The sequence below is a fragment of the Phaethon lepturus genome, unplaced genomic scaffold (assembly GCF_000687285.1).
Source record: "Phaethon lepturus isolate BGI_N335 unplaced genomic scaffold, ASM68728v1 scaffold14197, whole genome shotgun sequence".
Taxonomy (NCBI): Eukaryota; Metazoa; Chordata; class Aves; order Phaethontiformes; family Phaethontidae; genus Phaethon; species Phaethon lepturus.
In genome coordinates this window covers 9,073-35,490 of record NW_010549881.1, presented here as the reverse complement: position 1 = coordinate 35,490, position 26,418 = coordinate 9,073, and the positions used below count along the sequence as shown (strand labels likewise).

At 43.1% G+C, this 26,418-nt stretch overlaps 1 protein-coding gene across 1 annotated transcript; it reads left to right on the top strand.

The window, feature by feature from the left end:
- Positions 1-933: 933 nt before the first annotated feature.
- LOC104623334 (ceramide synthase 4-like) lies at positions 934-25,629 on the top strand. The gene is made up of 10 exons (XM_010290390.1): positions 934-1,106; positions 8,682-8,799; positions 11,325-11,443; positions 13,377-13,434; positions 15,929-15,979; positions 19,644-19,736; positions 20,578-20,706; positions 20,988-21,094; positions 21,494-21,650; positions 25,288-25,629. Exons 1-10 carry the CDS (start codon positions 934-936, stop codon positions 25,477-25,479), a joined length of 1,197 nt encoding a protein of 398 aa, XP_010288692.1. The 3' UTR covers positions 25,480-25,629.
- Positions 25,630-26,418: the final 789 nt, after the last annotated feature.

The following is a 26,418-nucleotide window of genomic DNA, read 5'->3' as shown; positions in this document are numbered from 1 at the left end:
ATCTCAATGGGCATCTCATTCCCATGCTTCCTGTTTCCTTCTTCTGTGCGTGCAGAGAGTCTGGCTTGGGTTCGGAGCTGGTGTTTGGGATATTTGTTGTTACCAGTTAGAATGAGCAGCCTGTATTGGAGGGCAGTGCAGCTCATATTTGTGTATGAGGTAGAATTATCTAGCAAGAGTGTTTTCATGTTGAATGCTTTGTTACACCCATGTCACTGTCTTTTATGTTGCTAAATTCTCTGATCATGTATGTAAACCCCACCTTCAGGCATGGTCTTTAAAATTACCTTAAGAATCCAGCTTACAAATTAGTACAAAAATTCTCACCTGGAAGTACTTTCCAAAATCATTTAAAGCAGAAGATAGATATTTTTATTTTTTAAAGGTGAAGTCTCAGAATAATATTAATTATAATGCATGCCTGCACACACATGCACCCAGTGGAATTGCAATGTGTAAACAGAAATAAATAAATACAAAAGATCAAAGACTAAAAAATAAGAATATGTACATGTAAGAGGACAGCTGGTAGCCAGCCCTGGAGCAGACTTGTTGCATCCTTGTGATACCAAACTGTCAGTCCTTTATAAAGGAAGCTATGAACCTGAGAATCTGCAGTATTAAACTTAAAACTTTCTGATACATCTTGCTGAGAATGACAATAATGTTCTGTTGAATTCTGAGGCACTTATCTCCCTTTTAGCCCTTTTTTGGTTCTGTGCCAGGAATCAGCAGTCACCAAGCACCTGATAAAAATCTGTGAGCACGTTATCAGTTCCTTGGGCACTGATGCATTCCACACCTCTTCTGCTTCCACAGCCAGGTGCAACCTCAGCGAGAGTGTAATCCTTCCTCTGCTTCGCTGGCTTGTGCTGACAGGTTTGCTGTGTGCAAGGCTGTCCTCAGTTTATTCTGGTCTCTCCTCCTTCCAGGATGGCACGCTCTCTGAATGAATGGCTGTGGCAGCATGAGTTCTGGCTGCCCCCAGGAATCACCTGGGAGGACATGCAAGAGTCAGAAGACATCCAGTACCCTCAGCCTCGTGATCTCCTGCTCAGTATTCCTTTTGCTTTAATATTGGTTGTCATTCGATGTGCCTTTGAAAGGTAAGTTATTTAGTACTGTTTGGGTGATTTTAGGGATAATGCTGGGTCCAAAAGCTGTTTTTATTGTCTGTGCCAATGTGTGACTGAAGAGGTGCACAGAAACTCCAGGTCATGAAGTCTGCTGAGGTAGGTTTTTCAGCTCTTTCTTTCCAGCCCTGTGTACTGGCTAAAGAAGTGTGTTGGATATAGAACACAAACCCTACCCTTAAAGTCTAACTATAAGCAATGTAACCTCCTACACTTAAAACAGGTAGGTCCTAGCTAAGGTTTATGCTTGTGTTTTAGAAGGCAGACATGCTGGTTTGTGTTTTGTTGCACATTACTTGCTGCTTCTGGGTCAAGTGCAGCAGAAATCATGTTTAGACTACCCATATACAGTTAAGGCTCCTTTATATTAGGTAGTGGGAATCTGAGGTGTTGCACCTGACAGACAAGCCTGAATAAGATGCGTTAGATTGGGCTGAGTCGTCTGACCTCAGAATCAGCACTGCATAGCCGCACGAAGGTGTGCATTTCACTGACCACTGCTCTGGGTTCAGGAGTGTCATTTCCTTGGGAGTGCCATATAAAGACATTTGTAGATGGTTCTTTCTGGCCAGTGCCATTTGAGTGTTTTGCATATTACTCTTCAGCACAGAAAATTTGAGGGTTATGGCAAAGGCATAGCTAGAAATCCTGCAGGGTTCATTGACTCTGAGTTTCATAAAGGTCCTGAGCTGGTGCTGTTGCTCTATGCAGTTTAGTCAATAGTTAGTGTGATCTGCAACACAGCATGATTTGCTGGTGGATAACTGAGATTTACTATAGTGTCAGCCATTGTCAAGACTGCAGAGTAAGTTCCCTTTCATGATTTTGAATACTCTTCAAAGTGGTCTTCTCTGGATTGAAAAATCCCTATTCCTAGTTGCTGATCAAAGAGATAATCTTTTGAAGATTGTAGTTTAGTCAAATCTACAGTGGTTTAAGGCTTAGAAAGAGGGAAAAAAAGGCAATTAAAAAGTTTTTGTCATCTTTTTAAAAAAAGCAGCTGCATAAGAAAATTGGAAGCAGAGCTTTCTAGGCTAGAAAGATGTTTCTTAAGATTTTCTGTGATATAAGGACAGCTTGGAAAAGTTCATAAAAGTTGAAATGATTCAGGGCTCTGCTGTAAGAATGTTTTTAATTAAAAAAAAATATAGCCAGTATTTTTACATAACACAACTGTGTGAATGATTCTTTAAATAATCATTTTATGATGATACAAATTTGGAATCCGAATCTCTTCTTTGTAAACAATACGTTTAGTGTGCATTCCATAAATTCCATGGATTTTATCCTGCACTTTCCTGGGGACATAGGCATCTTGGTTACCTCTACTGATGTGGGAACCAAGGTTCTGTAGGTAACCATTAAAACACAAGTGACTCACATTTCTTCCTTGATGATCTGCAAGACATGGCTGTATACAGTACTCTTTTAGGTAGGCACTGTCAGTTGGTAGCTTGGACACATTTGCTATGTGAAGCTGGAGGTTAGGCCCCATGTCCTGCATTGACGAGGACTATCCAGTTCTAGGCTTCCCAGTACAAGACATGAACAGGAGGAAGAAGGAGCCAGACTCTTCTCAGTGGTGCTCAGTGACAGGACAAGAGGCAATGGGCACAAACAGAAACTCATGATACTCCATCTGAACATAAGAAAACACATTTTTAACTGTGAGGGTGGTGAAGCACTGAAACAGGTTCCCCACAGCGGGAATGGAGTCTCCATCTGTGTAGATACTCGAAACCCAGCTGGACACAGCCCTTCACAGTCTTCTGTAGCTGACCTTGCTTGAGCAGCAGAGGTGGGCTGGATGATCTCGAGAGGTCCCTTTCAGCATAGATTCTGCGCTTCTATGACTCTCCCTTTATTCCTCTTCCTCCTGCCACACTGCTTCTAGTCAATCTAAATATCTGTTCTATCTGCTTTAAGACACCAATGGGCAGGTAAAAAGGATTTCTTTCTTTCCCATCCAAGCACTGCCTCAGCTGGGAAAGTTTGCACCGGCCTGGTCCTACTCATTAATTTTAAAGCTGTTTTGATTCACAAACTTCATTAAATAAAAGCTTCTTGTCACACCCTTAAAAAAAGATAATATCACAAGCCCATTTTACAGGTCCAGGAAACGTATAATCATACCCACTATCTTACCTATGCCAATTACAAGCCAGTGTTTGAGCTGTATTCTTGTTTGTTCTAACTCTCTGCAATCATTTATTTCAGCATGACATTTTCTCATTCTCAAGCATTACTCTTTCACATTCAGTTCATCCTGGAGAAGAAAGTTTCCCATAATGAATGGGAGGTATGAATCAAGTCCTCTGTTGCTCCGTTACCTTGTAGGTACAGTGGCTCTAGCCCTGCTTGAAATAATTTGCACAGATTTTCGGAATTTCAGACTGAAAGGACGTGTGTGTTATTTCTCATTCTCCATGTAGATGGCCTTGACTTTGTGGCTTTGTACATCTGGTCTGTGGGTCAAAACGAATGTAGGTAGCTAGTATACAGCTTTGGTTTTGGTGGCTTTAGCTTGGCCTCTGGCAATTTATTCTGCCCTCACATATTACTTGCAACTGTGCATCGAGCACAAAGTGTTTTTTTTCTCTAGACACGCTCTGTATTCCTGGTGGTGCCTGCTCTGGGATTTCGGAAATGCTCTAATGTGTTCATGTCATTTATCTGTGTCAGAACTCCAGGAAAATACTGAGGCAGGAGAAGCCCAGAGGATTTTCTGCAATCCCTCATTCAGCAACTGCCTCAGCCACAGTGCTTGGCTGATGGTTCCATCTTCTTGGTGTGGAGATGAAACCTGGGAGAGACCCCGCTTCCTCAAGCATGGATTTTCCTCTCCTTGGCGCTTGCTGGCTGAACTGGGAAAAACTGAGACAGTGACATCCTTTTAATGACCAGTTGTCTGTGGATTAGGTGGAGGCTGTGGGAAGAGGACATGCGGTAGCTGGGTGGGGCCTGGGAGAGCTGAGGAGGTTGTGGGTGCAGCCCTAGGGGGGAAAAAACAGCTCACGCTTGGGTGAAGCAACTCTTCTGTGAGCAGTTTGCTCTGGGGAAGGTGGAAACACGAAACATTCAGTGCTGGAGAGCAGAAAGCTTGTTACTGCTGCAGTGCTCCTAGTCTTTGCCACAATGCCGGAGCAGTTGCTGGGGGAGGTGGGTAATAATGTCATGACAAAAGAGAGGACCTAGAAGTTGGGAACCTCTGCCTGCCTTTTGATGTTTCCAGACTGTGCTTGTGAGAAGGAAAAGTGTCCTTCATCCATAACTTGGAGCCTGATTTTAAGCACCTGTACACCTTAGCAGAACTTTTCCCTGGACATATGCCTGCAAGCAGGGTTGTTGACTTCTCTTCTGGTTCTATAATGTTTGAGACCTTCTTCCATAAAAATAAAATTCTTGGAGTTTTATGATTCTGAAGGAATCACAACTTCTATTACAAAGTGTTTCTTGCCTATAGGGTTAGGAAAATGTGGAAACTGAAGTGCTTTGATGGATAGTAAAGCAGAAAGTTGAAAAACAGAATTTACCTACAATTTGTGTGATTTTGGACTTGACCAGTGATTTTTTTGGATATTGGGGAACTGAAAGCCAATGTCAGTGAATTTGAATCCAAAGAGTTCCCAAATTGTGCTAGAGGAGGATTTTAGTCAGAAGGGTTAGGTCTATTCTTAGGAGAGTTTGTGACAGTACGTGAACCATGTGTTGTACGTTAAAAGAAAGGGATACTGTTGATCTGCAGGGAACAGCTACTTGAACTCAGAACTAGATGAAAGATAGAAGAGGATACCCTTTTCAAGTATTTTATTTTGACATGTATCTTTCTGAAATTCATTTTGCACAGAGACTTTTGTTGTTGATCAATAATCAGGAAGGATCTGAAAACAGCTTCCTGTTAGGTCCTTATAGGCAGTTTTTTTGTGCAAAGGTGTGGGACACATTGTAGTATTTAATTGAAAGCTGGACTGACTTGACTCTGTTTGGATAGTAGCACTATAGTGACTTGAGATGCTGTATAAAGCAGAACAGTCAGTTTAACTTTGATGTGAAGCATTCTCCTGTAAGCAAGAGAAGGTAGATACTATTCCAGGAGCTCAGGGATAACCCTCTGCCAAAAGAAGCATGACGCTAAAAGAGATTGTGCAGTTCAAAGGACAGAAGTTCTGGTTGCTGCTGTCACTGGTTCTGCATTTTTTAGTACTAGAAGATATTTGTAGAGTGTCGCCCTTATAAATTAAAAACATTTGTGGGAGGAAAAAAAAACAACCCCTCCCAAAGTTAAATTATTTCTTGTATCTCACACTAACTCTAAAAGCCTCTGCAGAAGGCATGTAGCCTAGTCTTGCAAGGTGAGGGAGTATCAGTTTATGCCCCTTCATGATAAATCCTTCATGAGACTAAATTACTTCCTTTAGTCTCAACTTCAGCAGGTTTTGCACAAGACAGTTAGTTCTTTGGTACCAGATTACTGAATAAAATGCATTAGTGTGAACTTTCCCATGTAAACGGTGAAGTGAGAGAAGCTGACTGATGAAGAAGTAGGCTTGAGATAAGAATCATCTCACTGAATGTGTCTTGCCTTACCTAGCTGTGGAGAGTGGTACAGTTTAGTCCTCAGACTTTCTCCTTCTGTCTTCCAGAGAGCTGATAAACTGCCATGATGAGACCATCCCTGCAACTGAGATGAGGAATCTGTGATGTTGAAATCAGTAGAGGCATCATCCTCTTAGGGTTGTGCTTGGAACAAGATTTAACTGAAAACTGAGTCAGAGCATACATCCAACATGTACAAACGTCCCTTAGGAAGAGTTTCAGGCCTTGATTTCCCAATGATGTTCATAAAAGTAGGATTGGTCCCATAATTCATGGTTAAACTCAAAACCTCCACAACAAAGTAATTGTAACTTTGGTTAATTACAGTCTTCATCAACTGCAGCTGGCTTGTTTCTGTTATAGTAAGAGTTTATGCCATGACCATAACAAACCAGCAGGAAAGAGGGAGAAGACAGGGATTAAACAAAATTGAAAAATCAGTCAGAATACTTTAAATATTAGTTTTTCAATAAAAAATTTGTGGGCAAGCTGCCCTGACACCTGGCAGAAACATTTTCTTTCCTTTTAATGTGTCTGGAAAATTTGAGACCTTTCAGTTCCCGATGTGGACTGATAAGAAGCTGCAAAGGTTCTTCTTCAAAACAGAACTTGATTACATCTTCCTCTTCAGAGGAACTTGTATCAAATGACTTACCTTTAAAAAAGAAAGATAAGGCCCACTTCAAGGAACCACTTAATATAAGAAACAAGACCTAGTGCAGACCTTAAGGTAAATGTTTTCCCAATTTCGGTGGCAGTTACAGGTATCATTGAAATACTGTGTCATTGTTCTTAGCACAGGACTTGCTGGTCCAGTGTCACTGTTAACCCCTTTGATATTAAACAAATCATAAGATATAACTGAAACATTTCTTAAGAGCAATTAGAGCTAAAATCCAAAATTCCCAATGATGATGATGTTCCTCTGCCATGCGCTGCTTCTTGCAGCAATGCCAGGGTGCTGCTGAATTTCACTGAAACTAATCAACGCATACACATAGCTTGTGCGATAACTATATGTCATGTTGGAAAGTAGCTAGCAAGCACGCTTACCCCCAGGCCTTCTCTCATGGTAGAAACATACCTTTTTCATTGGTCTTGGTACATCTTTGAATGTTCCCGTAGCCAGTGATGCCAAAGGAATTTCCGAGAGGTGATGAAAAGGAACGACTGATACACAGGCTGGGGGGGCTGACTGTGCAAAAGAAAGGTGGAAATCAGCTGTTACATGACTGAGCAAAACGTGGAAATCAGTTCTTACATGACTGAGCAAAATGTGTAACCATTCTGCATTTTATGCCGTAATGTAATAGAAGTTAGAACATTCCTTAGGTAGGTGGTCTGTTCATAAAATTGCTTTTGATACCTATTAAATAAATTAAGAAATGGGTTCTTGAAAAGAAAACTTCCAAAAGACTCTTCTGGAAGGATGCTTGATCTACAATGGGCCCTAAGCACATGCGCATATGGAGTATAGGCTGTATGGCTGGAAGAGACCACAGGCATATACACCTGTGGTCTGTCTATACAACCTCACCATATAACCCCATTCATACATATATCCCATACTATTTTCAAGTAAAACACCCTTAAACACCTACATAGTGAAGTAGCTTCCACTGCTTTTTTGCTGCAAAGAAAAAAAAGAAATCTTGTTCTATGTCTGAATCATTAGGGATAACTGATCAGAGGACCTTCCTGAACAGCACGGAGATGACCAGGTAGAGCAGGCTTGGGTCTCAGCATCACTCCTTCTGCACAGTGTTCGTCAGCCCGTAACCACCCTCAACACCAATTTACAGTTGATAATCCAATATGTGTTCAGGGAAGCTGTTAGAACCTTAAGCTAAAAACCTTTACTCCAAAATGCAGAGTTTTTCCAGAGATTTTGTGTGTTCGGTGCACAGCAACAGTGCTGAACAGTGCTTCTGTGCAGACAGTCTGCTCTTTTTTCTAATGAGACTAATTGCATGCCAGTGGCAGCGTGTAAAAGGTAGCAATTAATAAGGAACAACTAATTTTCCAGAAATTCAAGGAGGAAGCAGTTAATTTGGGACTTCTTTTTTAATGTTGATTTGCCAAGTGTCCTGCTTGTGCACTGTCCGTGCGGGATCTCACTTCACACCAATCATGAGGCTGTTTCCTACTGCCGAGGGAGAGAAGAGTGTTTGTAGTGGAGTTGAATTGTTGAGCACAGCAGTTCTATTGCCCAGTTTTGTTACCCCTTGATAATTTTTTTCTATATATGCAGATATTTTTCTTTGAATTGTTTCACTGTGAAAGACTGAAGATGCACAGCTAGCATAAGAATCCATTCCTTGTGAATAGGTTTTTAGTTCCCATATCCTTATTTTACAGCAAATGTTTGACTTGTGTTAGAAAAAATGGAGGTAAGTTACTCCAGTAAAGACTAAGTGCCTTGTGTTTCATCAGGACATCTCTTTTGCATTAGTATCACACATCTGATAGAGCCTCCTTCTTGATCCTGAGCCAAGTCCCTAGTTCAGGTGGATGTTCAGTACTCTGGATTGGGCAGTGAACAACATTTAGGCCTTATCATCAATGTGGTACTCTGTATAAGCTGCAAGCAAGCCAAAGACCAACGATGGGGATCAGGGCTGTCTCTGTAAGCCAGGGCTTCATGCCATAATCCCAGACACCCAAGCACAGTGGATTCAGAAGTTGACAAAGCAGGATATAGCATTTCCCAGCCTCATGTAATTTTGGATATTACAGCACAGAGCTCATGGCAGTAGAATACAATTCCTACTGTTTGTTGTAAGTTGGGGGATTTCACAGTTTCTTAGCTATCTTATCTGCTCAACATGATATTTGTGCTTGGATTCAAAATGTGGGAGGCAACTGTTATTTACTACATCATGTTTTAACAGTGCTGCAGTATCAGAAATCACAGTTCTGCTTTTGGCTGAGCCTTTGTCTTTTCTTTTGCAGAGCCATAGCCCTGCCCCTCAGTAGCAAACTGGGTGTGAGAGACAAGCAGAGACCAAAAGTTCAGCCCAACCCCATGCTGGAAACATTCTACAGTACGCGCTGCAAGAACCCTGAAGAGGCGAGTCCTTTCTTCCTTTGTTTTACTCTAGATTTAGCCCTTGTGTCATTAGCCAAATAAAATCAGTTTTGGAATCCTGAAGTTTGGCAATGCCATTCATGCTTGGAAGCTCAACAAAGCAGCAGGAACCACTATAGCACTGGCCACCTGACCCAAGCCAGCCACATGCCATCAGCTATCAGTTCTGCTTCTGAACATGTGGAAGTAGCAGCTTTCTATAGGTAGCATTCAAAAAATTTAAATCCCAAACTCCTATGGACAGGAAACTGTTCTCCCAAAGGAAATAATGACAACTTCTGTTCCCTCATGGGGGGCACAAACTGAAACACAGGAGGCTCTGTCTGAACTTCAGGAAACGCTTTCTTATTGTGAGGGTGACCAGGCACTGAAACAAGTTGCCCAGAGAGGTGGTAGAGTCTCCATCCTTGGGGATACTCAAAAGCCATCTGAACATGGTCCTGGGCAACTGACTCTCGGTTGCTCTACTTGGGCAGGGGGATTGGACCAGATGACCTCCAGAGGTCCCTTCCAACTCCAGCTACTATGTGATTCTGTGATGGCGGCTTCTCATATGTTAGCAAATCCCTGTCACATCAGCTGCCTTGAACTGACTCCCATGTTGCTAGTCCTTGCAGCTCAGCAGGCGTGGATTGCTTGATGCTCCTGGTTCTGGAGTGGGTCATTCGGTTGCTGTACAATTCATGGCCTTTCAGGAAGCCAACTAAAGTCTTGGCCATGATCAGAGAAATTGTAAGGAACATCAGAAAACTGCAAACACAAATGGTGGGTAGTTTTCCCACGAGAAATAAAAAGAGTGATCTTGAAGAACTTGGCAGGATAATCCAGAGTTATAATGGCTCTGGCTGAGGGAAAAAACATTGGCAGGATTGTGAATTGTCAGGCAGTATTAGGATTTAACCCTCTCAGTGAAGTCCCTGGGTGTGACCCTTGTGGGAGGGCAAGGAATCAGCTTTTCTTTCAGCTCCTTTTTGCACGCTCTTTTGGCCTTGAAGCAATAGTAACACTTACCACGGGCATCTGAGCAGGGGACTGGGGTTCCAGTCCCCAGGGGTAGTCCTGGGGCGAACATGTTGCTGCCTTGACAAGGCTGTTGTGGCATGGTTCGTACTGCAGCGGGGCACGTGGAGCCCCAGGACATTCAGTACTAAGTTAAAAGTAAAAGAATGGAGGCTAAAATAAAAATACAGGCATTCATCGAGGTTGCACAGCCAGCCTTTCTCCCCAGAAGTGGGAAGGAGTTTTCCAAGGAACACTTGCCAGTATGGTGGTCCCTGACCTTCCTGTTGCCTGTCTGTGAAAGCCACACATTTTTCAGTAAAACTGGTCCTGTCACAGAGACCTAACTCAAGGCCTAGCTTTGCAAGCAGGATTTCGCCACAGCTCTCACTGCACCCACACTGCACTGAAGCTGGCACTTTTATCCCAGAGAATCCGTGCTGCTGGAGCACAGCCTCACCACGAGACTCCCGACAGCAGTGTGACATGGAGCAAGAGCGGTGCAGCTGGCTGCTGTCTTGCTGGGTCCATTCGCCGGTTACACCTCAGCCAGTCTTCTATCATCTTCTTCCCTCTCCCATGAACTCTCAAACACCTGCTTACGAGTCAGCTTTTACTTGTCCAATACAAGATGAGATATTGCTGTTCTCAGCAGCCTTCCCCTTGGGAGAAATTCCACGTTATGGAGCAGTTGGAGAATATAAATCAGTGTCTCCATTTGTCTCCACCACAAGAATGGAAGTCACTAAGTAAGATTGGAAAGAAGCACATCTGAAAATTGGTAATGAGCATACTTTTGTACATGTTTGGACTATGTAAGTCACTCTTAGATGATACCATTAAGGTAAATGCATTCTGTGAAAAAACAGTGTCTTACTTAAAAAATAAGGCTATCCATGGTGACTCTTCCAGAAGGAATATAAGGCATGACAAACTTTTTTCATGTCACATGCCAAATTCTTAATAGCTTAAGGACAAAAAAGAAGATAATTGCAGTATTTCTGTGGGTAATCTATTGAAAAATTATCCCTAACAGGTTTACCACAACAGGAGAATATCCGGTAGGAAAATGGTGTTGCCTCTGCTTATGACATCAGTCAGGTTACTGGCTGATACTGCATCAGAATGCTGAAAGGCGTGACAAGATTCGGTGCAGAACTTTAAAAATTATTTAAGCTTCCGTAAATCTTTCTTGGAGTGACAGATTTAAGGGAACTTGGTCCCTGAAGACAGGGTGAGGAAATGATTTGTCAGCAAACTCCTGTGAGAAGATGAGCCCAGAGTTTGAAAGTCGAAACTAGAGAAGTTCACATTAAAAATTGAAGTTTCAATATTTAGCATTAACAACCAGTTGCTTATGGGGGGAATGGAAAGATTTTCTACTATCTGAGGTCTTTACACTAAGAATGGACAGCTTTCTGAAAGATGCCTTAGCCTGAACAGATTTGGGCTTGCCAAGAGCCCCTTCTGGCCTGGATCTGACCCCGGCTGCCTCACCTGTTTTCCAGGGTGAGCTGATGGGTTTAGCCAAGCAGTGCGACCTGCCGGTGAGGAAGGTGGAGAGGTGGTTCCGGCACCGGAGAAACACAGACCGACCCAGACTGTCGAAGAAGTTTTGCGAGGCCTGGTGAGCAGGAGCACAACCCGTGAGCAGCAGGGGCCTTTCGCCGGAGCTGAGCGCAGGCCGCTCGCTGCCGCCCGCCTGCCCTTCACTGCGGTGCAGGGAGCGTCCTGGGTCTTCCCTGCCCCACCTAGTTCTTCTGCAACTCTCTGCTGCTTCTGTTACTGAAACATTCCTTGTTTTCCCCGTTATTTTCACTCCCAAGTCTCCTTTTACTCCTGTCTCACCTTTATGCCTTATAGGCCCTCTGTTTCTGACTTTGTAAGATGGGCATCCTGCTTTGAAACTCCCTGCTGTTTTGCATCTCACTGCTTCTTGCTGCAGTGCTGCTGTTTCAGTTCCTCCAAAATAGCCTTTTTGTTGCCTTTCCTGTGACTTCCCTTTGCTTTACTGCAAGCTTTTGCTGCATCTTTCCTGAAACTGTTCTGCAGGCTGTTGCTTTCAGACGTCCCAGGCAGCAGGCTGGATTGCATCTAGGACTTTCAGCATCCTGAATGTCAAAAACCAGTACCCTCTTACAGTGGCAGAAAAGGGGCCTATGTGAAAGCTTGTGTTTTCCAAAGAGCAAAGTTCTTCTTGTAAATAGATGTGTAGAAATACTCCTTATTATGTGGAGGCACAAAATAAATGTCACATCAGCCGGTTCTGTGGATGTTAGTCCTGGCTGAGCTTTCCACAGAAAAGGAGGATTCTCCTGAGCTTGGTTGAAATGCCTTACTTATGAATGGCTGCTCTGCTATTCGTGTAAGGTAGTAGGTTCTGCCAGGAAAGCCACAGAGATGAAACAAGTCATTAAATATTTGCAGTGCTATTCATCTGCCTAAAAGTGTGTATCTGTAGGGTAGGCATCAACTTTGAGCTAACCACCTCGTGCTCCATTTAGCCCTCAACCTCTAATTCAAAATCCCTGCCTAAAAACCCTAATTGAAAAATAGAAAAGAAAAAAATTATGTGTAATAATTATTTATAATATTCCAGATAGTTGCAAATATTTACAAAATCTGTGGACAAGGAGTTGTAAAGCAACCACCTTTAATCTGCTTCTACCAAGATGAAATCTGAGTTCTCCCTGCGCTCAGCTGACTTGCAGTAAATAGTAACAGTAAATAGTAAACAGGAAATTCTTTTCTGACTCAGCTCACCGCCAGTAGTGTCCTTCCACCTGCCCTTTATCCCCATGGGCAGTCTGTAGAAAGAATGTCTCTCCGATGTGATGGAGCAGCTTTGTAGAGTTTATGCCTGTCTCGGAGCTTCTGGGGGTTTCATTGACAAGTGGAGTCTCTCTCTCAAAATGTAGTTAGTTCTGATTTGTTACCGAGATTTTTGGAAATTAAAGGACTTTTAGAAGGTTTAGACAGCTTTACTCCTTTGAAGATTTCCTGCGTTTAGTCTATTAACTTGTTTATTCTGTTGGGGTGAAATTCCTCTCATTCCTTACTATATATGTGTACATTCAGTGTGACCTGCCTCTGTCCACTGAACTTGGCAAACAGTTCATATATGCTTCTGTGTAAGTTTAATGTGAGTAAATCATTACCAGCTCCTGACTGAGACCAAACGTGACAGTCATTAATTATTTTACATGATAATGAATTTAGCATGCCCAATCTCCAAAAGCCTAGGAGAGAGATTGTCATTTTGACTTTTACAAGTGCATCTGCTCGTGCTGGGAAGGTTTTGGATGAGTATCTGGGTGATTTTAGTCAGTGGGATTCTTGTATTTTCTGCCATTTCTAAAGCAGAAGAATTGCTCTTTGTGAAGTTTGATGAATGTGCTAGTGTCATACAAAGAGCCACTCCTGATCTGGGCAAACTTTCAATCTGTTAATGTATGTCTTCACCTTAATAATGTCTTTCTTTGAGTGTGATTAATACACAGAATTGTAGCGTGGTGGTTAATGAATGGGATTCTAATGCACTCTGTTTTCTTTGTTTGTAGCTGGAGGTTTACATTTTACATCGTTTCTTTCTTCACTGGACTTGCCGTTCTGTATGATGTGAGTACACGAGCAGTGCCACCTGCTGTCCTACCTAGCCAGTGCCTGCAAGAATGGCAGATTTTGTTGTCAAACGTCCTTTCAGACCTCCTTATAGAGGTTTTCCCACAAGGTCAGTGTGTATCCTCTGCACAGCACACTTATGAGACCACAAACATTGGACCGTGCTTATTTAAAAAACTCCAGGTTAAAACTAAGAGGTTTCCTCTTCTTCTGGCAAAGCAGAAGACAAATGAGATTGTGTAAAAATATATTTCTATGGGGTAGGGGATGGAAGACTTTCCTGAGATGGAAGCTGCAGGGCCTGTTTGTGTGTTGTATCCAATACCTATTTAAGGTAAAAAACCTCAGACTTCCTTTGGAGCATGGACTGCAATTTAATAATTATATTTTTAATTTTCTTTTTCTTGCCCAAGGTGCAAATGGTTCAGGCTCATGCCTCTGCCTTTTCTCTGATTTGATAAATAATGAATTCTCTTGATACAAATTGAACTGGCTCAACAGGCAGAAGAGGTGATAGAAGCCATGCATATGCTCTAATCACTGAGCTGTGGTCACTTAGCTGCGACTAGGGTCACTGGTCATCCTCTCGCTGTGTTTTAAAGGTTCCCCTGGCTCCTTCTTTGAATCCAGTTCCCTAGGTGAGCTTTGCAAAAGCCTTCTACACTGGCATCTTCCAAAGGGTTAAGTAATGGAAAACCTGCAGATCCCAAGAGAGCAGGCACAAGCTATGCTTGTAATTTCTCATTATTATAACAAGTGAAGAGCTTTGAACTTACACTGACTTTAAAGTCAGAGCTTAAGGTACTCTAGTAGTATGAGGATCACAGGATGAGCTAGCAGAGGAGTGAAGGCACGTAAATCCCGACTGCAGTGTTTTGTGAATCTGTACATCAAAATAGAAGACTATTCTTTGAAGCCAGCTATGAAAGTTTGGTATGGATACCCTGCTTAGCATAGTACAAGAGCCCTGTCGCAACACAAGGGGCAGAATCCTCTTGTTCTGCATGTTATCTGACCATTCTAGGAATGAAATATCATCTTCACCTTTCATGAAAGTCTTTTCTTTATTCAGTACACATCTTCCAATTTTCACAAAAAAAGAAGGCATCTGTCCTACAAACAGCACCTCTAGATCCTGTAGCAAATAGCACATCATTCTGTTACCTAAAACTGTACCAGAATGACTACATTAAAAAGAAGGACAAAGAATTAATGTGACAAGGTGTATTTGTGTGTGACATTTCTTGACCTTTGCATGTTTACTTTGTAATCTGAGTAGTATTTTAACATGCAACTGTTTCTGTGAAACACCCTTTTTTCTTTAGAAAAAAAGAAAATGTTTAAATTCTATATTAGTAGCTTTAGACTGGTGTCAAAAACCTCTGCCCCATGAGTCAGTGAAATAGTAGGTAGCAATGGAAGGTTATCTCACAGCAGGCCACCAGAAAACAGCTTGATTTGCTGAGAGTAGAGGAATGATGAAATTCATTAATCTGGCGTTCCTTTCTAGTTTCGGTAACATGGTGTGCCATAGTTCTTTCAGAGTTTTTGCTTAGTCCTGATTCCGTATCACACATCTCTCCTGGTTCTGCACCTGTATTTGCTGCAAATCCTACTCCCAACCCCATTCCCAGCCAGCAGGAGGCTGTGTCTCCTCCTTATTACCACTGCTTGTAAAAACCACTGCTTCCTGCTTCCCTTCCATGCTCATGCACCAGCAAGTGCTCACTGGGAGAAGCAGCAATGTCTTCTTGCTCTTAGCTCTGATATCTGGAGCCTCACAGAACTGTTCTAGAAAATTACCCTTACAGATGTGGCATAGAATACGTTCTGTGACTGGATGCTCTAGGACATGCTTGCTTTGATCAAATCTGGGCACAATGAAGGGTCAGAGCATACTCCATGCAGGAAGAACTTTTGGGGACTTTAGTTGCCATGTTTCTGTGAAAGTTTTGAAACTGCCAGGTTCTGAACCACCAATTTTCTATGAAGTGTGAATAAAGTAGGACCTTTTCAAAGGTTCATTACTTAACAGACTGCAGCAGGATCCTTACTGCTAGAGGAAAAACCATGTTCCTGACACACAAGTTTTCATCCTTCTTACCACATTTAAGAGTTGTCCAAACCACAGAGATTCTTAATGAAATAGTTGTAAGAATATTTTAATATATTCAGAACATCACCACCACCCCCCCAAACTTGTAGAAGGCTGCAACAGGTTGGTATAAATCTTCTCTGAGCTATTCTATTTGGAACTGGGCTAAACAGCATGTGAAATTTCAGCACAATAGCCACAAATTGGCAATGACACAAGCAACTGCAAGTTCTCGTAGTGGAAGTCTCTTGGCAACTCAATTCCAGACAGTGCAACCAGCCTGCCTGTAATAAAACAAAACAAAGTCTGTAGTAGTAACAAACTAAAGGAGTTTGGCAGTTGATTAGAGAAGAATTCCTCTGGCATTCTCACATTCATGTTGCATTTTCTTTCCAGAAGCCTTGGCTTTGGGACCACAGAGAGTGCTGGACAGGATATCCACAACAGGTGAGTCATGCAAGAGGGAAAATTGCTATTATAAATCATGTATTGTCTTTTGATATCTTTTGAAAATATTAGTTACATTAGTGACAAAAGAGAGTTAAATTAAATTAATTAATTAATTCAGACTCACGAGCTGTAAGAATTCAAAGTCAGGTCCTGTTCCAGTGATCTGGTCTTTTTATCTGGTGTAATCTAAACACAATAGAGGATGAGTCAGGAAAGCAGGAGTAAAGGGAAGGTGAGAGTTCTGACCAGGTGAGTCAAGAAGCTGAAAAATGGGAATGCTCCAAGGTTGTTTAGTTTGTAGAGGAAAGAGACTGAGGCCAGAGAAGGACACATTGCCTGAGGAGAAGAAATAAAAACTTTAGTGGAGAGTATGTAGAGCAGGGGCCATGCTCTGAATGTTACGTACTTTCAGCTATACTGAAGAATCATGTCCAACAGTGCTCGCCAAGGAGTTTGTTTCCCAGTGGAACTGGCAGTATGGCCAGTAGCAATACAGCATCATTCCCATTAAGTTCAGGGCATGCTCCCCTACAGTTTTACAATGTATATTCTGAGGTTTTTCACAACAGCACTGCAAGAAGTTGTCCAGTGGGTTGGAAAGCGTACATCTCTTATTAGCCCAGACCAGAATAACCTTAATGAAAATTGCCAGCTAGGCACAAAATCTGCTCCTTGTTCATCAACACAGGCAGCAAAGAGAGCAACCAAAAGCCAGGTGCTTTTGCTAGCTGCCTCCCTTGCTATTCCTACTCCCATAACTTGACATGTTGAAAGAGTTAGAAAGTGGCTTCACCCACTGAGCGCAGGAGCTGTTGCCTGCTCTGCCTTTCCCTTTACGTTTTTATGTGCTCTGAATTCTCTAGAGAAGACAACTATTGCCTGTTCTATAGCAGGAGCCTTCCTATATCATACTGCTGTGGATGCCAGAGCAGACATAGTAAAGAAAGCTAAATTTCATTAAAGTTAAAAATCTGATTCCAACTTTGGAAGAGGTTCCTCTCTCCTATGAGAGCAGCTGGTAAGTGTTTCTAGCAGTATCATGCAGGGAGCTACCTTGCACAGAATTTTACAGTACTAGAATTTCCTGGTTAGGAAATAAAATCTTTCATTAATGGAAGAGGAGGCTGAAGGAAACTTGATCCCAGTACCAAGACAAAATGAAGACTGCCTATGTTCCAGGGCTTTTTGGTCTGGCAGTCAAGTTAGAGCAAGACCCTGTGACTGTACATCGAGGTTGCAAACCCATAAAGGGAAACGTAATGAACAATTTTAACAGTGTAAGCCACAGGAAACAACGGAACAAATGAGTGAAGAATGAGGTAGTATCCTTCAAGCCAAGTCTCCAGACAATCTGCTGTCACTCAAAGGCAGAAATTTTAGGGGCAAATCTGTAGTTCACTATAGATGTAGTCCATCCATACAAACAAGTGTTGCTTGGATAGGAATGTAAAAGTAAAAGGATCACTTGGGTCCTTGTGTCCTGTTCTGTACATTTGGAGTACATGTCTTTTCAAAAACAATCCAAGCTATCATAACCGCATATTGGGGTCAGTTGACTCTGGCTGGCTGTCACATGCCCACCAAGCCACTCTGACTCCCCACTCCTCAACTGAATAAAGGAGGAGAAAATACGACAAAAGGGTTGTGGGTCGAGATAAGCACAGGGAGGTCTCTCAGCAATTACTGTCATGGGCGAAACGGACTTGTCTTGGGGAAATTAATTTAATTCATCGACAATCAAATCAGAGTAGGATAGTGAGAAATAAGAACGTATCTAAAAACACCTTCCCTCCACCCCTCCCTTCTTCCTGGGCTCAGCTTCACTCCTGATTTCTCTACCTCCCCCCAAGTGGCGGAGGGGGATGGAGAATGGGGGTTGCAGCCAGTTCATCACACCTGGTCTCTGCCACTCCTTCCTCCTCACACCTTTCCCCTGCTCCAGCGTGGGATCCCTCCCATGGGAGTCAGTCCTCCATGAACTTCTCCAGTGGGTCCTTTCCACAGGGTGCAGTCCTTAGGAGCAGACTGGTCCAGCATGGCTCCCCCCTGCAGGGCCGCAGGTCCTGCCGGGAGCCTCCTCCAGCGTGGGCTCTTCATGGGGTCACAGCCTTCTTTGGGCACATACACGTGCTCCAGTATGAGGTTCTCCATGGGCTGCAGGTGGACATCTGCTCCACCCTGGACTTCCATGGGCTGCAGGAGAATCTCTGCTCTGGTGCCTGGAGCACCTCCTCCCCATCCTTCTTCACTGACCTTGGTGTCTGCAGAGTTGTTTCTCACGTATTTTAACTACTCTGTCCCAGCTGCTGTTGGCAGCAGTTTTTCCCCCTTCTTAAATATGTTATCGCATAGACGCTACCACTGTCACGGATGGGATTAGATTTGGCTAGCAGTGGGTCTATCTTGGAGCTGTCTGGAACTGGCTCTGTCAGACATGGGGCAGCTTACGGCATCTTCACACAGAAGCCACCCCTGCTGCCCCCCTGCTAGCAAAATCTTGCCACGTAAACCAAATACACACATTTTCCAACATCTGTAACAAACAGAGAAGACCCAAAACCAGAGCTAGTAATGTCCCACTGGCAAAGAGCAAGAAAGGTCAAGGACAAATCTGTGTATTAGCAGGAACAAAGAATGTATTAAATACAAGTTCTACTAAACAGACCATGCCCTGTGCTACAGACAATGACAAAAGAAATGCCAATTCTCCCAAATAATTTTAACTTTGGGGAAAGAAAATCCCTTCTGATCCAGAGCTCCTGTTTGGATAACCTCCAGAGTGTGAACAGCACCTACTAGCCTGGGAGGTGTTAATATACCCCCGGTAGCACCAGTGCATCCAGCTGTGCTGCTTCTTGTGGCCAACCACTCGTGCTACAACACAAACAAACTAAAATCTATGAAGGTCATCAGTCAACACTTTGGGTAGAGAACGCCCAAGTAAATTGGTATTTGGGAGCACCATACTCTATGATTCTTTGGAAATGCTAGTTGCAAAGACCTTTTAGTAATAGTATTTTTTTTTAATCAAATAGATTTGGGTTTAAGGAGGCCATATAGTGCCGCAACAGTGAAAAATTACTTGTTGAATAGTATATGTCTTGCTGAGTGGGTCTAAGTTAGCTTTCCAGCTGTAAAACCCCAGAAAAATTACCCAGAAGAATGCAGATTACTGTTCACACTGGGATTGCACTTTCCCCCATTAGTTTTAAACTAAAAAATCCATGATAGAGTACAAGGTGTCTGAAGTATCTCCTTGAATTCCAAAAAGGGGAATGATTTATTCAGCTACTACTTATCTATTTCACCATAGTGAAATGGTTTACATAGTTTTTAAAGCTCTATACTGACTGCTGAGGAGTCTGCACAGTGCTGAAGATACCCTAAAAATATTCAGGATCTTCCTGGTGGTTCCCTAAGTGTTCCACATGGGGTGGCAAAGTGGAACAAAGTGGAACAAAGCCCCTGCTATTTGCTTTCACCTCAGCACAGATGGCACTTAGTAAGTAATCACATTGTTCAAATGCAGTATTTCCCCCTGAAGCTGAAAGAACCATTTTTGGTTTTTTGGTTGTGTGATACTCTTTTGCCTAGGAAGGAGTCTTCACTTCCAGTCCTTGCTCTACTTTATCTGATGGATATTTCACTGTCTGTCTCACAGCCTCTCCAACCCTCCCTGTTCTGGTACTACCTGCTGGAGCTCTCCTTCTACTGGTCACTGGTCTTCACCCTGCCCTTCGATGTGAAGAGGAAGGTGAGTAGCAGCCTCAGGGAAGGATCGAGCACAAACAGGGCCCAAGCTGAACACTCAGGAGAGTGATCTGCAAGAGCACATGTATAGTGCTAGTCTGAGGTTTTGAGCAACTCTGTCCTTGCTCTTTCCTGGGGATTTCCATTCCTGGTCACTGTCTTTTCTCTCTTCTGGGAAGTAGAGAACACAAACCCTGACATAGAAAAGTGCAAACTACTGCAGAGTTCTCAATGCAAGCTTAAAAATGGCTCTTCTGGGACTCTTCTAGGCTGCACTGATCATAGAGACGGGAAAAGAGATGATTCTCTGCTAGCTAAGCTTCATGCATTCCTAGGGCAGAGAGGGTGCTGTGTGATCACATAGGCATACATGTTGCTAATATACCCTTATAAGTAAAGGGTGGTTTTGAGTCACCGTCAGCGAGCCTGGGGATATGAGATGGTTGTGCAAACAGGTGGGCATGCACAGGGGCACAGAGCAGAGATGGATATGGGCACTGCTTTGTTACAGAAAGGAAGCTGTCTTTATGTTGAATTTTTCTGTACTGAATCATTGACTCTTGTTTCTTCTGATTTGCACCATCATCGGACCATTACTGGTGGAAGGAGAGCGTATTCTTTGTTGTGAGATCCTCAGTTTACACCATAAACTTAATTCCTGAGTCTCTTGGCTGCCTACATTTCTAGAATGTATTTGGTAAAAGAGTTATATGGATAAGACCTTATAGTGGGAGGTTTCTTAGTCACTGGGTAGAGCATTTCATTGCTACCTGCAGGAGGCATACTTTAACTGGGGCAGAAGGTGCATTATGTGTTTTATTCTCTGCTGTCCCCTTTCTCATCAGGACTTCAAGGAGCAGATAGTCCATCATGCGGCAACCATCTTCCTTATCAGTTTCTCATATTGTGCTAATTATATCCGCATTGGGACACTGGTGATGGTGATCCATGATGCTTCTGATTGCTTCCTAGAGGTGAGCTCCACAACTTACATGCCAGGCAAAGCCTAGTTAGCAATGATGCTCTTCAGCCAAAGGGTGTCTTTTGATCTAGCACAGTATGGGCCAAACACCGTTACGGAGTTTCACAGATAACTCAGTACTGAATCTCCTGACCCAGCCTAGGGTACCTTGTGGAGAGCCAGGAAGAGGCATGATTACTTGCATGCAAATTGTATTGTATCTGGCTCATTACCCTCCTGAAGCACGTGCAGATGCACTGTTTTAGCCTGCTGTTTTATTCTTTCTCCTTCCAGCCAACTAAGATATTCAATTACATGAAGTGGAAAAAAACTTGTGACAGCCTCTTTATGATCTTCTCAGCTGTTTTCCTCATCAGCCGCCTGGTCATTTTCCCCTACACGTGAGTCTGCTGCAGTCAAGGGAAATGGAAAATCTGCCAGCATAATTCAGCTGGGTGCTGAATCTTTTGGTGCAGCCTTTGCTTTTCAATCCTTGAGCCTATGTCCGTGTCCTTTGCATAGGCTACAGTGCCACATGGCTGTTGCACCTGCCTTCTGGTAAACTAGGGTGGTCTGCCTTGGAGTTCATAGTGTAGTCTTAAAGTCCTGAAGTATACTGCAGAGGAGGAGTCATCAACTCTACCCTGCTTATTTCTGGTGGGGAGTTGGCTCACGTGTGTTATATGTAAGAAGGAGGGGACTGACCTGAAACTTATTCTGTGACTAGAGCTTTCTGGGGCTTAATGACAGCCCTACTAACAACACGGTTTCCCTCCACTTCAATTCCCTCTCTTTCGCAGAGTGCTCTATAACACCTACTATTACTCCATGGAGATATTCCAGCCCTTCTTTGGATACTACTTCATGAATGCTCTCCTGATAATTCTGCAGCTGCTCCATGTCTTCTGGTCCTGCCTAATTATTCACATGGTCTACAAGTTCATCCTCCAGGGCACGGTATGGATCAGTTTGTAGTCCCCTATACATCACATGGGGAGGGCGGGTCCACCTAGACTGCACAGGGGTTCATCTGGGATGGATTCCTCCTTGCCCTAGTGAATTATACGTGTACATTCCTAACAGTGAGGTGAAAGGAACACTCAGTATTATTAGGGAAAGTTGACAAAAAAAAGGTAAGATTTTTATGAGTCACTACAATATTGGGTCCACTTCTGATGGTTGTAATCAAGAAAAATGTGGCTTGCACTCCAGGGAAGATTCTGTGAACAAAGCCAGTGACATCTGAGTAAGGATCCCAACACTTGGTCCAATATGACCTGCATTTGTAACAAAACTAAGAAATCAAGGCAGGGAAAGTTGCCATGATTGGTGAGGCCAGTGCAAAAATGCTGTTACCCTTATAGTACAGGATTTTTAATTACAGTATTACTGAGATCACAGAATCACAGAATGGCTGAGGTTTTGAAGGTACCTCTGGAAGTCTTATCCATATTCCCTGGCACAAGCAAGGTCACCTAGAGTAGGTTGCCCAGGACTGTGTCCAGACAGCTTTTTAGTATCTCCAGGGACGGAGACTCCACAACCTTTCTGGGCACCCTGTGCCAGTACTTGGTCACCCTCTCAGCAAAAGAAGTGTTTCCTTGTGTTAAGAAGGAACATCCTGTGTTTCAGTTTGTGCCCATTGCTTCCTGTCCTGTCACTGGGCAGTACTGAGAAGAGCCTGGCTCCATCTTCCTTACACCCTCCCTTTAGATATTTCTGTACATTGGTAACATCCCCCTGAGCCTTTCCTTCTCCAGGTTGAACGGTCCCAGCTCTCTTTGCCTTTCCTCATGGGAGATGCTCCAGTCCCTTCATCATCTTTGCAGGCCTTCACTGGACTCTCTCCCGTATGTCCATGTCTCTTTTGTACTGAGGAGCCCCGAATTGGACACACCACTCCAGGTGTGGCCTCCCCAGTGCTGAGTAGAGGGGAAGGATCAACTCACTCGACCTGCTGGCAACACTCCCTAATGCAGGCCAGGAAGGGCAAGGGCACCTTACTGGCTCATGTTCAAGTCGGTGTCTGCCAGGGCCTCCAGGTCTTTCTTAGAAAAGCTGGTCAGCCCCAAGCAACCAGGTGCCAGGGATTGTTCCTCCCCAGGTGCAGGACTTCATACTTCCCCTTGTTGAACTTCATAAGGTTTCCATCAGTTCACTTCTCCAGCCTGTCAAGGTCCCTCTGGATGACAGCACGATCCTCTGGCATATCAGCCACTCCTCCCATCTCTGTGTCTTCAGCAAATTTGCTTAGGGTACACTCTGCCCCATTATCCAGATCATTAATACATGTTTCATATGGATTGTCTCACAGTGCTGTAGATGTCTACAGAGTGGATATTTCTGTCTAAACTAGCTGTCTGGACTCTTTTCATAGCAGCAGAGGTAAACAGGCACGCCCAAAGCATAATTCATTCAAAATTGCACCCAGGTAGTGCTGTTCATCACTATCAATCATAAAGCAGCCTTAGAGGAATGACTGAGATGCAGCTGTATAAGCCTAAGTGAAATGCATCCCACTCTTTCTGACCAAAAAAGAGAGAGACCAAACTGGGGCCAGATTTTTCTGGGAGACCAAACTGCTGCTCAGCATGAAATTCTTTCCAAAATCAAAGACGTGGCCTAATGGCACTAGATTGGCCACATGCCAAGGACACTGTCCGGGAGTAACAACTCATGGGATTTGACCTCATAGAACAGGATGAGTTGTTTTATTAGCATCCAACTGGGGAATTCTGTCTTGCGGGGACTGAGAACAAGCATTAAAGGCTCATCTTCATCCATATTGCCCCTATTTTCTTTATCTGCCTTCTCTTAAGGTAGCACAGAGCAAATTACTTGCAAATTAGGAAACAGTAACTTCACACAGGGCAGAAAAAGAAAACACAACTGAAGACGCCTTTTTATTGTTTTCCTAATTCTATTGTGGGCCAAATTACCATTGCAGTTACTACAGTGTAAAATGATGAGGTAATAAATAGCCTTATTAGAAAGAAATCAACCACCTGGGAGAAAAATACTGAAGCATATCCAGAATTTTTCCTATTTTATCTAAAAATCATCAGCCACATTTGATGTAAAAATATATTTGAGAGCTTTCCATATTGAGCAGTGAATAGCAAAGAAAAATTGTCCTAAACAGATCAGTTTCAATGATGATATTTTGTAGCCCAAAGCAGTATCAGCAAGAATACAAGACATTCTATCCTTTTTGAGATCCATGAAATTCTCGCTCCAGTCAGAAGTTCACATTCTTCTCATGGGCCTTTCTGGTCTCCACAGTTTTCCTCTCTGGCTACAGGATTATCTGCACCACCTTCTCACATGATGCCCCCTAATCCACAGTAATTAGAACTCAGCCTAGATCCTGAAGTACGAGTTTCGTTCCCTCACGCAGGCAGCCCGAGATACAACGATAGTTCCTTTGTGATTCTTGCTAGGTTTGAGGCCTCGGCCACATTCTATAGCCATGAATGGATAAGTTTAGGCATATTGATTACTGTTTGTCCTTATGCTGCAGATCAAGACTCCTGCATAGTTCCTGAACTGCCAATTCCAGAATGACATGAGGTCCAGGTTGTTCACAGAAGATAGTATCTCCTACCCATATTGTCTTTGGAGGCAGTTTGAATTCAGTGCAAATTTAGATTCTTATAAATCCTGCCTGCATTTGGGTGTAGGGATCTCTAGAAAATACATCAGACCAAATAGACTTCTTAATGTGATCCAAGAGATATCCCCAGAAGAACAGAGTAAATGGACAGACACAGGTGTCCGTGCAGCAACTAACAGGCCCCTGAGCAGTTTCCGAAGCGCTGGTCACAGGAGGGGTTTGCTGCTTTCCCTCAGAGCACTCACTCCAACAAGGAGTGTGACACCGTGAATTTGTCCCTAATTTTGGCATCTTGTATTGCAGAGTAGAAACAGCCTGGGAAGCCAGCAAGTGCTAGACTGCTTTTTCTAAACTGTCGTTTTATCTCATTGTTTCTTCTTTGTCTTCCTTTTAAGGCAATGAGTTAAATATTTACAAAAGTAGATGACAGATCTCTCCGTGAATAGTAAGGGGAAAAACCTGAACATAAAACTGAATGTAATCAGAGTTGAGTGGCTTTGTGTTGAGCTATTGGTTTGCTTGAAAGCATTATGCTTTCAAACTGTCCAAAGCAGTGCAGCCACCCAGGGGAAGTGTGGTCAGAAGCTGTCTCTTTATCTCTTTTGGAAAATGTAAAAGAGCTTAACTGCCTCCCCCGCCCTTTGTCCACATGCTGATGCCCAAAGCAGCAATGTGGATCTCCTTGACCTTACACGGTTGTCCTCAGTCTGGGGCATATGTGGTTTGGTGCGGCTTCTAAACCTGTAGAGTAATTCCTAACGTTTATCAGGATCACAGAATTCTACTGAGGCTGAAATCAAAGAGACAGAATCTGTTTCTTTCATCCAAAGGTGATGTAAAAGCTGAAAGGACATGGTAGAACTGTGTGCCAAAGGCATGTGGCTGAAGTAGCAGATGAATGTTTAGCCTGTGGCTCAGCTAGCACTGCTTCTTGTGCAGACTTCTGTGTTTGTATTGCTTCTCATTTACATTTTTCTGTAGATGGAAAAGGACACAAGAAGTGACACAGAAGAAAGTGACAAGGATGAAGAAAGAGAAAAGATTAGGGAAAAGGAGAAAAATGGGATCGCATATTTCAGCAACGTCACAAGCAACAATTATATCCAGAGGAATGGGTCTGAGCCACTGAACAACAGAACACATCTCACCAATGGCCATGTCAAGGAAAGATAGCTACTGTTCCCGTGCTTCAGATTGGGTCTTTAATGACTCCAGCCCACCGTCTTTAGGAACAGTTTTGCTCATTGTTTAGATAAAATGGAGTGCAATTGCAGTATCATAGCTGAATTCCTGCTTCCTGTAATCAGGATTGTTTATAGTCAGTGATATTTGAAGGAAGTTTTTGGTCTTTCTTCAATAAAAGCTTACTATAAGTTGTAGCTTGAAGCAGATAGAAAGGGATCAAAGTGGTTTGACTTGTATTAGACTGTACCATAGTTGTGTTAAATGTGTTAATCTTGAAAAAGACTTCAAAAAAAAAAGGTTGATAAACTCTGGATAAACTCTGGCAATGTCAAGTCTTAACCACCTCATGTGTTTTGGTAGGAATCTATTTAGCCTTGATCAGCCTCTGGAGGCCCTGGCCCATTGCCACTAATGATTATGGCTAACAAGTAAGTGTGAGATTCTGAATCTTAATATGAGGACACCTCTTTTGAGAAGACAGGTGCCCTATACACACCCAGAAAATAAAAACTGAACATAGTGGAATGAAAGCTTTGGAAAGACATAGGAGAAAACATTTTCTTCTCAAAGGAAATGCTGCTGTGTGCCACATGACCGGTTTTGTAATGGTATGGATCTTAGTCCCTTCTGTTGTCAGCATTATTGCCACAAAGGTGGGAACTCCAAAGCTCAGATTGGAGAGAGTACCCACCCAAATCATAGTTGGAGAAGCTGGAAAATCCAGGCAGCTGTGTCTCAACTGTCAGGTAATCCTTTAAACCTGTCTTGGAAAGAAATGCAGTCAGAAGAAGGGAGGTGACAAGAAACTAGACAATCTGGAAGACAGCAGTGATTAAGTGCTCATGTTTTCATCTAGTGTGATTGGCACAGTGGGAAATGTTACAGAGTCAGCTTGTGGCAAGAAGGGAATAAATTTCCCCTACCCTC